Genomic DNA, 14,760 nt, shown 5'->3' on the forward strand with positions numbered 1-14,760 from the left:
CTAGCTGCATCTTATCCCTTCCTTAACGCCTAGCTGGTGGTCAGCTGATGTTATCACCCACAAAGACAGTGAAAAGCCTCAGGTTATTTCTTCATTGCCATCTGTAACTTGCCTCTCGGCTGGCATTCTTCCTTGAGAAAAGGAGGTTTGCTTTGCCCAAAAATTCAATCCTGTTATTGGGATCATCCACTTTCAAGTGTTTTCTAATCAAAAACTCTGCAAACAAAGACTGTAGTATAAGGACTAGGAGATTAGCTCATGCCTGAGAGGGGAGCATTACATGATAGGTGCAGGCTGGGAAAGTGGGAAGGCGCCTTGTGCCTCTTGGCAAGTCCAGTGTGGCACTCCTGCCTCCTCTGAACATGGTCACAGCCGCTGCTGGTGCACGAAGGCAGGGCAGGCCTGGTACCTCATCCTGCTGAGGGAGAGTGTGCAGAAAAGGCTCTGGATCCAGAAGGGAAGCAGTCAGAACAATAGCCCATTTGGGCTGGAGGGATTCCAGCTGCCCACATGAAGATGATCCCTTTTCATGGGGCACAAAGAACTAATGACCTGCAACCACCATGTTTTGTTGTTAAGCGAGCTTCACCCAAATTCCTATGTTCTAAGAAATAATGTTTATCTACCTCTAATGAGGGAGAACATACTACTTTCAAAGGTCCCCTATAACAGTCCCCTTTGTAAGCCATTGTATCCACATACAAACACATGCACCACACACATACACACAACACACAATACATTCACAACATATACACATATACATGTACACAGGTGCCTATACAACACAAACATACATACAACACAAAATACTGACACAAGACAAACATGCATATACACACACGCATAAAGCAAAAACATACATGACACACATACATAGACCCACAGCACACACACATATGTATACACATGACACATAGACACATGCAATGCATACATACAACACAATATATTCACAACACATACATGCATACAGGTGCCTATATAACACAAGCATACATGCAACACACACAACACAAAACAAGCAACACAAAATACGGACACAAGACACACACATGCATACACATAGACACACAAAGCAAAAACAACATATGTACACAACATATATAGACACAACACATGTATACATATGCACACATATAACACACATGCAATACACACATACAACACACAGAAACACACAACACACTCTATTAGCTCACACTGGTTCCAAATAAAGTAAAAGAAAATTGTGACTGACATCCCTATGAATTCTCTGTTTCTGCCTTGAGCTGAACAATGAATGGTCTGGAAGCGATGTCCCGCCACGGGCTCCCCACTCAGCAGGTCTGTCACGCTCCACTCCATCAGGACCTTGGCAGCAGGCTGTGCACCTGCTCTGAGCCTGCACGTGCCCTCATGCCCTCATGGAAGCAGGAAGGATGTGGAGAGCACAGGTGACCACCTGCATGCACCTGCACTGTGGTGGATGAGGGGCGGGCCTTTCCTCCAGGGCTCCTGCCCCTTAGTGGCTTCTCATTTTTACATGTTGCAAACCTTATGTATATTTGTATTTATTTTTTTCATCTCCGCATGAGGGAGCTGGGAAACATGAGGCAGAGCAGTCACCTGCTTCATAAGAGCCCTTTGCAGACGGAGAAACACCTGATATGTGATCCCACTCTATTGTGCCACCTGCCTGGCATGGGACCCGCCTGGTGTGTGATCCACTTGGTGTGGGACCCCTGCTGAAGTGTGTCTCAAACCCTCCTCCATACCTGTTTTGGCCTCTGCAGAAGTTCCTGAGCCACTGCAGTGGCAAAGATGGCTCTGTTGCTTCCTGGGCTGAGCTGCAAGGAGAGCGACAGCCCTGTCACCAGCTGCACCCCGAGGTCTGTGATGGTCACCTTCTCGTCCAGCACGGTGATGGTCTTTTCAGCGAGGATGGTGTCTGACAGAGGAGACAGGATCTGGAGGGCGGAAGCGACATGACAAGGAAAGGCTTTCTGTGGTCCAGGCACTGCCTCCAGTTGCAGGAGGAAGTGCCAGGTGTGCAGGCAGCTACAGGGCAATGTGTGAGCCAGAAAGTATGAGAACAGGTCTTTCCCACTGACACCGCCTTCTAAATCACATATTTTGCTTGAGAAAATGGAAAGCATTTTTTGCATAAAGCAAGGTGGTGTCAAGTAGTGGGCAGGCAGGGCTTGGCCCCTCCCCACACATCAGCTCCATTTCCCACCATGCTCCATCCTGGACAGGAGGAACTGACATTTTCATTTGACTATTAACTTTATGATTTTTCTACATCACAGATCATCTCTCTACTCTTTAGTGTGTGTATTTTGTTTAAAAGTATTTATTTTACTAAAATTTGTTTTTTCAAAAGCCTTTCTATCACCAGCGAACAATGGGTTGGGTGTACTGGTTACATATTGACGGCTTTCTCTCTTGCACACGAAAACCAATGTGCAACTGGAAGGTGGATCCTGCTGGTCCATCTCAATCATGTGTGTCACTGGAGGCCACACTGTACACTTTGGGAAACAAAGCGTATGATGCCTGATGATGTGGAATATCGTCGGGCATATTCTGATAAATGTAGGTTCTGAGTGTCTATGCCTGACGCCAACAACCCAAAGCCTCATTTCTCCTGTGGACACCTGGAATGACCTGGAAAATGAGGCTTATGTGCAGTTTAGACCCTGGACAGGAAATCCTTTTTTTTTTTTTTTTTTTTTTTTGTGTGTGTGTGTGTGTGTGTTTTTAGTAGAGACAGGGTTTCACCGTGTTAGCCAGGATGGTCTCGATCTCCTGACTTTGTGATTCACCTGCCTCGGCCTCCCAAAGTGCTGGGATTAATCCTGCTTTTGAGGAACGTCTGTGGAATCACCTCTTCCTCCTCTCACCCTTCGTCCCAACGATAAAGAGCTGTCTTAGATGCCTCGCGGCCCGGTGTAACTCAACCTTCTGGAAGGGAAGGGCTTCATTCTCTGTTCTCCTGCTTTCTCGACCTCTTTCTCTTTTCAAGTTTTTGGTGATATTTATGATGTATGTCAAGACAGCAGTTTTCCTAGGACCCTTTAAGACCAGGAATCAAAGCTCCATACTTCTATCCGAACGCCACCTTCACTTTCCGGTCCGATTGGGACAATTTAAATGGCAGCGAGCGGGAGAGATGCGTCCCCAGAAGAAAGTGGACTAGTGAATTTATGACTCAGGAGGACGCAGTGAGAAAAAAGAAAAAAAGAACCAAGGCTCGCAGGAGTAGATGCCTCACCAAAATAATGTTCACGTTTAACGTGTGCGAAGCTGGCCCACTTCCTGTTCCCCGACACCTGATTTCAGAACGGTATGTCTTTTCCCCTTTGCACTTCAATTGTCACTTAAGGGAAGATGTTAATACCAAATTCTCATCTCACTGTGAGTTTCTGGACATCAGTTTCAGTTTAGCCTATAGATTTATGATAGGGATTCAGGTCTTTCAACTTCTTAGTCAATTATGGAGGTTGCAAGCTCTCATCTATGAGGCAGATATGTTTTGTCTGACATAAGTCATATTTTAAGGTAGAATTATCATCATTTAGAGAGCTGGAAGATTTCATATAAAAACATAGACTTCCAGCTTTTCTAGCAAATTGGAACATATGGCTGCAGTGGACTTGCATTTCTTCTTGGCAGCTTTTGGCTGTAAGAGCTTGCCCCTTTTCCACAGGCCCCACCACTCCCTGTTGTCTCTCTAACACTGAGAGGAAAATCAGCTGCTGTCTTTCAGCACACACCAGCCTACTCTCCTCACTGACGGTAGCTTCTCAGCTTTTAGAGATCATTAGAGCGTGTGACTCCTGGTCTACAGCCCAAACCCATTTATTTTCCTCCTTGGATAAAATGAAGTTTTTAGATATACCAGCCAATTTTCTAGAATGGATATGTTTTAAATCTTCCACGATCCAATCTAGTCTCAGTTATGATGATTCCTCATGCACAGGTGTTTTCGAAGCCTCACAGATTGCCTGATAAGACAATCGCGTTGCCTGCAGAGGGGGTGGCTGCTGGGGAATACACTTTTCCTTTGGCTACGATGTACACTATTTGGGTGATGGCTATGCTAACAAGGCAGACACGCAATATGTCCAGTTAACAAAACTGCACTTGCACCCCTTACATGTATACAGAAAGAAAACAAACTCCTACTTTGTTCTCAGCTGGGAGGTAAATGACCAAGCCCTTACAAGCCTTCCAGAACACTGTTTTGTAAAAGTGTTTGTTTCAAAACCTGAGTGTTGTGGCTGGTCCTCTCCATCACCCGCTCCCCAGCAGAAGGGGCCCACGAGACAAATGGAGGCATAATAACTTCGTTCCTTCCTTCAGCACATGTCTGAGTTATTCAGGTTCTCATCAGGCCGCCGGCTGTGACTCGGTAGAGGCGGCCACAATATCCTGAAGCCATGGGAAGGTTTAGGTGACCACGCTCGGCAGCGGAAAGTGGCTCAGCAGGAAGTTGCTGGCCGTGCCTGTGATTCAGATCACATGAGCTCACCTCAAAAGCTTGTTTACCAAGATAGTAACGCCCACCACGGCTTGGGCAAAATAGTGTGTTTCAAGCATGACCCACCATGGGAGTCAGCCCAGAGTTTCTCACCTATAAGTAATATGGGAGGAATTTCGAGATTCTCATCACATCATTACATGACTTGTATTGTGGTTTTGTTTGAGATGGGATCTCGTTTCATCACCCAGGCTGGAGTGCAGTGGCACGATCTCAGCTCACTGCAACCTCTGCTTCCCAGGCCCAAGCAATCCTCCCACCTCAGCCTCCAGGAGCTGGGACCACAGGCACGCACCACCACACTCGGGTAAATTTTTGTATTTTTGGTAGAGATGGGGTTTTGCCATGTTACCCAGGCTAATCTCAAACTACTGAGCTCAGGTGATCTGCCCACCTTGGCCTCCCAAAGTGCTGGGATTACGAGCGTGAGCCATTGCACCCAGCCAACATCACTTGTATTGTTTACTTGACAATTTCTTTGAATTAGGCATCCTAAAAATAGATACCATTCCCAGCAATGACAAACAGCTGGTTTCTCCTCTGGGCGGAGCAGAGGTGGGAAGACAGAGAGATCTTGCTTTGGGGATTTTTATTTTTTTACCTGAATGGTGGTCATCCCAAGTTCCTGTCCCATCAGGATCTGTCCACCTTGCAGCTTGGCGATCCTGGGCTCCTCCACCTGCATGAAGTCATTTATCAGCTCTGTGATGTCCACTTGCCAGTCTGAGCCCAGCAGGTGGGCCAGGTGTCCCCCAGGGCCGGCCGCCTCAGCCACAAACTGCGTCAGGACCCGCACCATGGCATGCTGGTACTGCAGGGTGCAGCCGCGGCCCCTCCGCTCATCGTCTTCCTCTTCCTCACTGTCCCCAGCAGGCCTGTGAAAGAGGCAGTACAGTTTGCAGACAGTTACTTGTTGGTTCTCTGTAAGGGGCTGTGTGTGGAGCCTGGTGGGGGCTGCAGAGGTAAGGAGACCATGAGACTTCAAGGAGTTTACATCCAGACATGCAGAGGTGAACCTGACATACTAACTACTGCTCTGGCATGACCAGTCCCATCAGCAAGGCCGGTGCAGCCAGCAGAATGTAAGGTGTTCCCAGTGGCCCCCACCTCCTGGTGTCTACTTTGTGTAAACCTCTCCCCTTGAGTGTGGGCTGGACCTAGTTTCTTTCGTCCAATGAAAAAGTTAGGGCAAAAGTGATTGGATGGTCACTTTCTTGGCTAGACTTGAAAAGCCTGTGACTTCTGTCTTGCTTGTGTTTTCTTTCCTTGGTTCTTTGCACTTGCTCACTCTGATGAAGTGAGCTGCATGCTGTGAGCCAAGCTGTAGAGATTTCCAGCCAGCTAGAAACTGAGAGTGAACTCTGGCCAGCACCAGCGAGGAAATGAGACCAGCCAGCACCCGCGCGAGTGAGCCTGCACGTAGATCCTTCCCCACATGAGCCTTGAGACGGGACCCCAGGCCCACTGACACCTGGGCTGCAGCCTGTAAGAGCCCCTGCTCAGAAGACCCAGCTTAGCCATGCCTGGATTCCAGATCCACGGAAACTGTTCAATAAACATGCTGTTCTTTCTCTTTTTGAGATAGGGTCTTGCTCTGTCATTCAGGCTGGAGTGCAGTGGTGCAATTTCAGCTCACTGCAGCCTTGAACTCCTGGACTCAAGCAATCCTTCCACTCCAGCCTCCTGAATAGCTTGGACTATGGTGCAAGCCACCATGCCCGGCTAATTTTTAAAATTTTGTGTAGAGATGTGGTCTCGCTATGTTGCCCAGGCTGGTCTCAAACTCCTGGGCTTAAGCCATCCGCCTGCCTCGGCCTCCTAAAGTGCTGGGACTTACAGGCCTGAGTCACCGTGCCTGGCCGGCATGTTGTTCTTGTAAGCCACATTAACTTTGGGGATAATTTTTAACCCACTAAGCTTTGGGATAAGCCACTATGTTAGGCAGAATGGATATAGCTAACACGACAAGGCCAGGGATGAATGGTGTGGTTCTGTAACCCAGCACAGAAAGCAGGTGAATATGTAACCCAAGGTGAGGTCAAATGTGATAAGAAAGGCAGAGAGGGCCAGGATGCTTGGAAGGAGACAGATGTCAGCTGTTCCCTCAACATCTGGTCCCTTCTGTGCAGTCAGCCCTTTGATGGCACCGTCTCGGTCTCCATCAGAACAGCAGCTGTTCCCTCTCACACTCACTCCGCTGCCATGTCTGAACCAGGCAGCTGTGACAGCGTATGGGATGTACTGCGGTGAGACTCAACCAGGTCTCTGGTGAATCTTCCCCTACAGTTTCTTCCCTCGGTAGCACCAACCGTCACCCTCTAATCCACGCCCTCAACTCAACACCAGAAACCCCAGCGACTGAGAAAGAATCATTGCTGAAGCCAGTTCCCAACTGTCCCTGAGACCCACAGCTTTTGTCCTTGAAGCATCCCCTCTCCCAGGGGTCATGGGACCAAAGGAATGAGCTTGCAAGGGAGGGAATATAAGTTATCCCTCAGATGACCACCAATTCTCCACCCCCTGCCGAGTACACAGACTCCAGGCATATTTCCTTGTCTCATAACGCATATACTTTTAGCAATCAACATGTCGTTATACCTGAATTCTTATACACGGTTTCTCTGAGATGACAAAGTCTGTGAGTGAAGAGCCTGAGCTCCTACCACTGTCTTTACATGGTACTCACGTGGTTCCCAATGGTAGATGGTGGAGACTCCTGGGGCTCTACCAAGCACCATTGGAGTAATGTATCAGACACTCAGTGGACAAGGCTCAGACCTCATTTCACCAAGGCAGAGAGCTCAGAGCTTCTGGACTGGAGCACAGAGAGGCAGCTCAGGTCAGGCTGACCCTGTCAGATGTCCTTCCAGGGAACATCTGCTGCCTTCTTCTTTCCAGCATCAATTTTCCCTCCTCCTAGAATTTGTCCATTCATTCAGCCTTGGTGCACCTCTTCGTCTAGCTCCTCTGGCTCTAGTTAGGGGAGTCCAGCTACTCAGTATGTTCCAGGGCCTTGGCTACAGTAACTAGATAAGGGAGGCCACAAAATCCCAGTGAGGATAAGACTTAAATCCAGGACTTTGCTGGAACTAGTGGGAAGGAGAGGAGGCACTTCCTGCTGGAGTTGCAGAGAAGAAAGGATGAAAGCCTGGAACCTCCCAAAAAACACTGATAGCGAATGAAGCCAACACAGAGCAAATCAGAGCTGAGCGGTGGAGGAAGACTTGGTCCTTAGGGTACCATATGCATCCTCAGACCCAGTCATGCCTGAATTTGCCACCCTGTACACTTCTTAGCCTGTCATGGAGTTTGAGGGGCACACCCACCTCCTGCTGGAGACGATGGGCACTCGCCAGCCCTTGATCTGATTGAGCTCGGTGTCTGAGACCTCTATCTGCAGCGGAAGTCGGGGCACCCACACCGTCATCTCCAGGGGGCTGCTCAGGTGCTGGTAGGTGAAGTTCACCATCACGTTCACCTTGCCTTTCATTTCCTTCCCATTGACAAAGACGTAGTCACATCTGTCAGAAACCTGTGAAGAGGTGAGAGAGTAAAGGGGAGGGGAAGGTGAGCTTTCATCCCATTGCATGGCCCAAGGAGGAGGAAAGGGAAGCACCCTGGCTGGTAGAGGTCACTTACTATGGGGAGGAGGTCCTGGTATGAAGCAGATATTGGCTGTTGCTTTTAAGTATAGCAGACGCTGTTATGATAGGTGCTCTCTGAGTACCCAGGCTTCCTGGGGTCCCTGTGGCTAGGTTGGTGGACTCCTCCCCAGGGGCTGCGTGTGTGTTGCCGACAGCTCCTGCCACATCTTCCATAGCAGACTGCCCTTAGGTGAGTGGAGCTGTGTCCCTCAGAGTTACCTGGGAGTTATGTCCTGCTCACCCCGCTTCTCTGCCCAGTGACTACGTGGGAGGGTGAGAAGCCCAGGCTGTTTGCCTCAAGGAGGGACCCACACACAGCACAGCTCATTCTTAAGAGCTGCTCAGGGAGCTGACTGTACTGCACCGGAAGCCGACCTTGCTTGGCCCCTCCTCTTCCGCTCCTACTCTCTTCACTCCCACGTGGGTGTAGCCTGAGAACGTCCTCAACAGAGCATGCGCAGACCAGTTTCCCCCACAGGCATGGGGTGGATTCTGCAGAGTTCCCTAGAGGGGCTCCATGGGGTTCCACAGAAGTCGCTCACCACGCGCGCTAGCTCAGTGATGCCCCTCCTGCTGCTTTTCCGAAATGTGTCCCGTCTTGCTGCTCATTCCCTCATTCTGCATCCAGAGATCATTCCCCAAATAAACCGCCTACTCTGAAGGGCACATCACAGGTTCCGCTTTTCAGGGAATCCAAACGTGGATTCGTTTCATCCTCAGAACAACCACAGCGCTCGGCACCACTGCCATTCTCACATTCCAGATGAGGAAGCCGGGAGCGGGGGAGCCTGCCTATGTTCCTCTGCCAGGAAGGGCAGAGCCAGGATTCAGCCCTGGGAGTCTGGCCCCAGAGCCCAGGCTCTCAACTTCTGCCCGGTGCAAGATGGTTCCTCCATGCCAGCCCTGATGGGAAGAACCAAGTTCAATGGAAGGACTTTGTTCTCTTGTCTTGTCTCCTAGCTTTCCTGGGGGAAGGCAATGAGTCCTTTAGTTTTCATCCTAAACAAGAACTGGGACGTGTCTTTGGGGGAGTGTGGGAGCCTAAATCATAGCTCCCAAAGATATCCACATCCTCATCCTTGGAATCTGTAAACGTTATCTTACTCATCAAAAGGGACTTTGTGGGTGTGACCAAATTAAGCATCTTTTCCCCTCCCAGCTTTATTGGCAAATAAGTACTTGGCAGACAAAACTGCATCAATCTAGGGTGTACCACATGATGTTCTGATACACATGTATACTGTGAAATAATTACAAATCAAGTTAGCTCACACATCCATCACCTCACATAGTCACGTGTGTGTGTGTGTGTGTAAGATATTTCTTAAAATTTGTATATATTTAGGGGGTACACGTGGAGTTTTGTCACATGGATGTATTGCACAGTGGTGAAATCCAGGCTTCTAGTGTAAACATCACCCAAATAATGTACACTGTACCCGTTAAGTAATTTCTCATTCCTCAACCCCTTCTAACCTCCAACCCTTCTGAACATCCAGTGTCTATTATTCCATGCTCTTCGTCCATGTGTCCACTGTATTTAGCTCCCACTTGTAAGTGAGAACATGTGGTATTTGACTTTCTGATTTTGAGTTGATTCACTTAAAATAATGACCTCTAGTTCCATTCATGTTGCTGCCAAAGAGATGACTTCATTCTTCTTTATAACTGAAAAATATTTTATTCCATATATATTGTATATTTATATATTGTATATATAGTATATTGTATATTTATTGTATTATATACACACAATATAATACACAATATATAATATATGTAATATAAAATTGTATTGTATACAAAATTACTATATTATATATACAATATATAGTATGTTTATATGTAGTATTATATACATTGTACATAAATGTGAATTATATATTTATGTACATTGTATATAAATGTTATGAAAATGTAGTGTGTGTCTAAATTATGAGTGCAGGTGTTTTCTCAATGTACTGATCTTTTTTCCTTTGGGTAGATACTGGTAGTGGGACTGCTGTAGAGAATTTTAGTTCCTTGAGAATTCTCCATACTGTTTTCCATAATCAATTTTCCATACTATGTTATATTCCCATCAATAGTGTGTAAGTGTGAGAACATGGAAGACTCACTGCCTTTGCAAATCCTAAGTCTACCATACGGTATTATTAACTAGAGTAGTCATGCTATACATTAGGACCCCATCATATATTCACCAGCATAACTGAAACTTTCTGTCCTTTGACCAACCTCTCTCCATTTCCCCCACTTCCCAGCTCCTGGAAACCCCCATTCGACTCTGTTTCTATGAGTTGGGCTTTTCCCCACATATAAGCAATACCATGCAGGATCTGCCCTTCTGTGTTGGCTCTAGTTCACTTAGCATCATGTCCTCCAGATTCATCCACGTTGTTGCAAATGCTAAGATTTTCTTCTATTTTAAGGCTGAATAGTATTCCACCGTGTATAGACACCACATTTGCTTTATCCGTTCATTCACTGAGAGACACTTAGGTTGTTTCCATGTCTTGGCTGTTACCAGTATTTAAATTAAGGGTCTTGAGATAGGGAGAGCATCCTAGATTACTTGGGTGGGCCCTAAGTGGAGCTGACTGTGCTTATAAGAGGGAGGCAGGGAGAGATTTGACTGCAGTGGGAGAAGCAGGTCCTGTGACCACAGAAACAAGACGCTGGAAGATGGAGGCAGAGACCAAAGAAGGAAGGAGGCAGCTCTGGGGGCTGGAAAATGCAAGGAAGCATGTTCCCCACTAGAACCTCCGGAGGGAGGGCAGCCCTACCAACACCTTGATGTCGGCCCAGTGAAGCTGATTTCAGACTTTCGACCTTCAGAACTGGAAGAGAATACATGGGTGTCCATTGTCTCACAAAGCTGCTGGGTGTGTGGTGTGATGATTTGTTATCACAGCTGCAGAAAACGAATTCCCGGAGGGAGTGGAGGACACACCCCAGAGCCCTGGATAATCCTCCCTGACCGGGGTGTCCTCCCTGACCGGGGCATCTTCCCTGACCAGGGCGTCCTCCTGACCCGTCTTCCCTGGCAGGGTATCCCTCCCTGGCAGAATTGTCCTGGCTAAATCCTCCCTGGCAGGCGTCCTCCTGGCCGGCATCCTCCTGATCTTCTGGCCAGGAGTGTCCGCCTGGCGGGAGATCTCCTGACAGGTGTCCTGACTGGTGTCCTCTGGCCAGAATTTATGCCTCCCTGACCAGGGCATCTTCCCCGTGGGGCGCGTCCTCCTGTCCCTAGGAGTGTCCACAGCTGCATCCTCCTGACCAGGGCATCTTGGCCAGGCGTCCTCCCTGGCCAGGGAGTTAATGTCCCTGGCCTCCTGACGGGGCATGCCTGACGGGAGTGTCTCCTGACCAAAGGCGTCCTCCCTGGCCACAGGCGTCTTGCCTGGCCAAAGTGTCCTCTTCTGACAGGAAAAATATACACAATGGGGCAATCCTCATAGTGAGGCATAGTTAACAGAAGCAGAGGGACATGCCAGGCGCTGAGGAGAACATGGGTGAGTCCAGTTATGGTCAGGAATTTTGCTTGTGTCTTCCAGTATCTGCTGCCAGCCGAAAGTCCATAAAATCCTAAGTTCAAAGCTAAATGCTTTGCAGGCTCCGGTGGCTAATCCTCTGTGGCCTGGCCACAGTTCTCCTTGCTTCAGGGGCCAGGGTGTCTTTAATAGGAGGCTTGTTCTCTCTTAAGTCTTCATTTCTAACTCAGACTGAATCCTCATAGGTGAGCTGACTTCTCAAAAGAAAGAAAAGGGCTGGGCGCAGGCTCACACCTATAATCCCAGCACTTTGGGAGGCTGAAGAGGAAGGATCACCTGAGGTCAGGAGTTTGAGACCAGCCTAGCCAACATGGCAAAACCCCGTCTGTACTAAAAATATTAAAAAAAATTAGCCAGGCATGGTGGCATGCACCTGTAGTCCTAGCTACTCGGAAGGCTGAGGCAGGAGAATTGCTTTAACCCAGGAGGTGGAAGTTGCAGTGAGCCAAGATGGTGCCATTGCACTCCAGCCTGGGTGACAGAGTGAGACCCTGTCTCAAAAAGAAAAAAAAAAAAAGACAATAAAACAGGTTGCAGAATGGAGAACATTGAGTCAACATTCAAAACTTTTATGATTTCACCTTAGAAATTTAGATTTCTAGTATCGCTTGAGAATTCAGACACTGGTGAAATGGAGCCTCCAATCTGACTTGGCCCTGATGGGGCAGAGTGGTGCTGAGGGTTCCAGTCCTTCCTACCCCACAGTGTCTTTTTGACTCTAGAGTTGACCAGCTTTATTTATGGTCTATCTCACCACTCTTCTAATAGAGAAATGTTTCTCTCGAGTCATGTCTCCACCCAAAAGTGGAGAAAACAGAAAGGGAGGGAGCCTGTGTTTCCAAGATAATTCAGAAAGAGCACATTGTTTTATGAGATGGAAGAAAATTCCTGTGCATCTCCTAGGCAAAAATAGAATGTCATTGTCTAATGAACACAACTGAAGATGCCGTTATGATTTTCCATCAGGCTGGTCTCTGAAGACCTTACCTATGCTTACCTGGGCTCTGGGGATCTTACCTAAGCTCACCTGGGCTCTGGGGACCTTACTTCAGTTCACCTGGGCTCTGGGGACCTTACCTATGCTCGCCTGGGCTCTGGAGACCTTACTTATCCTCACCTAGGCTCTGGGAACCTTATCTATCCTCACCTGGGCTCTGGAGACCTTACCTATCCTCACCTGGGCTCTGGGGACCTTACCTAAGCTGACCTGGGCTCTGGGGACCTCACCTAAGCTCACCAGGGATCTGGGGACCTTACCTATCTTCACCTGGGCTCTGGAGACCTTACCTAAGCTCACTTGGGCTCTGGGAACCTTACCTATGCTCACCTGGGCTCTAGGAACCTTACGTATCCTCACCTAGGCTCTGGGGACCTTACCTATCCTCACTTGGGCTCTGGAGATATTACCTAAGTTCACCTAGGCTCTGGGGACCTTACCTATCCTCATCTGGGCTCTGGAGACCTTACCTAAGCTCCCCTAGGCTCTTGGGACCCAGGTTCCTGAGCCTAGGTGAGCTTAGGAAGACACAAGCCTACTCCCCCATCAGTGGACCTGGCCCCAACTCCATCCTGGTCTGGACAGACAACCTGAGATGGGTTCCTGCAACAGCTGGATGGAGCAGAACTTCTTCCAGCATATTCTGACATCCATCCTTCCCTTCATAGCTCTGTTCATTGCATTAGATTGCTAGACACTCCAAACTTCCCCTCTGGGAGATGAACTGGAGAAATGTAATGGTCTAGGTGAGCCGGCAAGACCTGTTCATTACTTCTTGTTAAAATATGACTAACTGTACATGTCATATAATTTATTAACTACCACTTTACAATGCTGATGGTTTGAAGGGATGATCTATTAAAATTCTCGAACTTCTTTCATAATCCATTTCCAGCCAGTCGCACTGTTCCGTTATGGGGATACAGTTAATATTTCTGGCTCTAGTGTGCATAATCCGGCACTTATGTGAATTTAATGCCATTTCCTTCTTTTCTGTTTAAATGCTGTATGAATTTAAATCTTATTTAAATATCACCAACATTCTTGGTTAAATTTATGTTCTTCTAATATTTCTCTCTTTCCTTTTTTTTTTTTTTTTTTCAAGAGCTAAAGCTACGGATGTTGAAATTCTGTCTTTTTTTCCCCCTCAAACTTGGCAGGAGTAGACATCCTATGGGAATGCTTGCATCCAATTTCCAAGTTAGGTAGTGCCTTTTTGTACTTAGTCTCGGTCTTGGATTAAAGATGTGGATCACCTGAGGTCAGGAATTTGTGACCAGCCTGGCCAACATGGTGAAACCCCATATCTACTAAAAAATACAAAAAAATTAGCCAGCTGTGGTGGCGGCGCCTGTAATCCCAGCTACTTGGGAGGCTAAGGCAGGAGAATCGCTTGAACTCAGTAGGCGGAGGTTGCAGTGAGCTGAGACTCATGTCATTGCACTCCAGCCTGGGCAACAAGGGTGAAACTATGCCTCAAAACAAAAAACAAAAAACAAACCCAAACAAACAAAAAACAAAAAACAAAGATAACATTAATAATAGTGGTAACAATAATAGTAGTGACTAATATTCGTTGTTTGCTACATGCAAGGTACTGTACTGAGTGTCGAGAACTTATTCCACTTAATCCTCACAACATATCTATTAGATTGGTACCCTTACCCCTATTTTCCAGATAAGAAAATTGAAGCTCAGTGTCCTGTAGCCAGTGCCACACTGGGCTAATTAATCAGAGGAGAACTTTAGCTCATTATACTAGGCTATTTATTGGAAAACAACTTTCCCTAACTCAGGTATATCTGTTAATGAACAACACACACTTTTCTGCCAAGAAATAAGCAAATTTTAAATGGACACCCTGGAGGACACACTGGACACAGTTTTAAATGGATGCCCTGGAGGACACGCTGGACATAGTTTTAAATGGACACCCTGAAGGACACGCTGGACACGGTTTTAAATGGATGCCCTGGAGGACACAGTGGACACAGTTTTAAATGGATGCCCTGGAGGACACACTGGACACAGTTTTAAACGGAC

At 47.5% G+C, this 14,760-nt stretch overlaps 1 protein-coding gene across 1 annotated transcript in view; it reads right to left on the reverse strand.

Moving 5' to 3' along the window:
• The window catches only part of TMEM132D (transmembrane protein 132D), an 835,026-nt gene that overhangs the window by 5,116 nt on the left and 815,150 nt on the right, over positions 1-14,760 (reverse strand). Inside the window, 3 exon segments of the mRNA XM_003907388.5 lie at positions 1,758-1,949; positions 5,127-5,400; positions 7,852-8,057. Coding sequence (XP_003907437.3) covers positions 1,758-1,949; positions 5,127-5,400; positions 7,852-8,057 — 672 coding nt within the window.

This window comes from Papio anubis, chromosome 9 (assembly GCF_008728515.1).
Source record: "Papio anubis isolate 15944 chromosome 9, Panubis1.0, whole genome shotgun sequence".
In the NCBI taxonomy this organism is placed as follows: domain Eukaryota; kingdom Metazoa; phylum Chordata; class Mammalia; order Primates; family Cercopithecidae; genus Papio; species Papio anubis.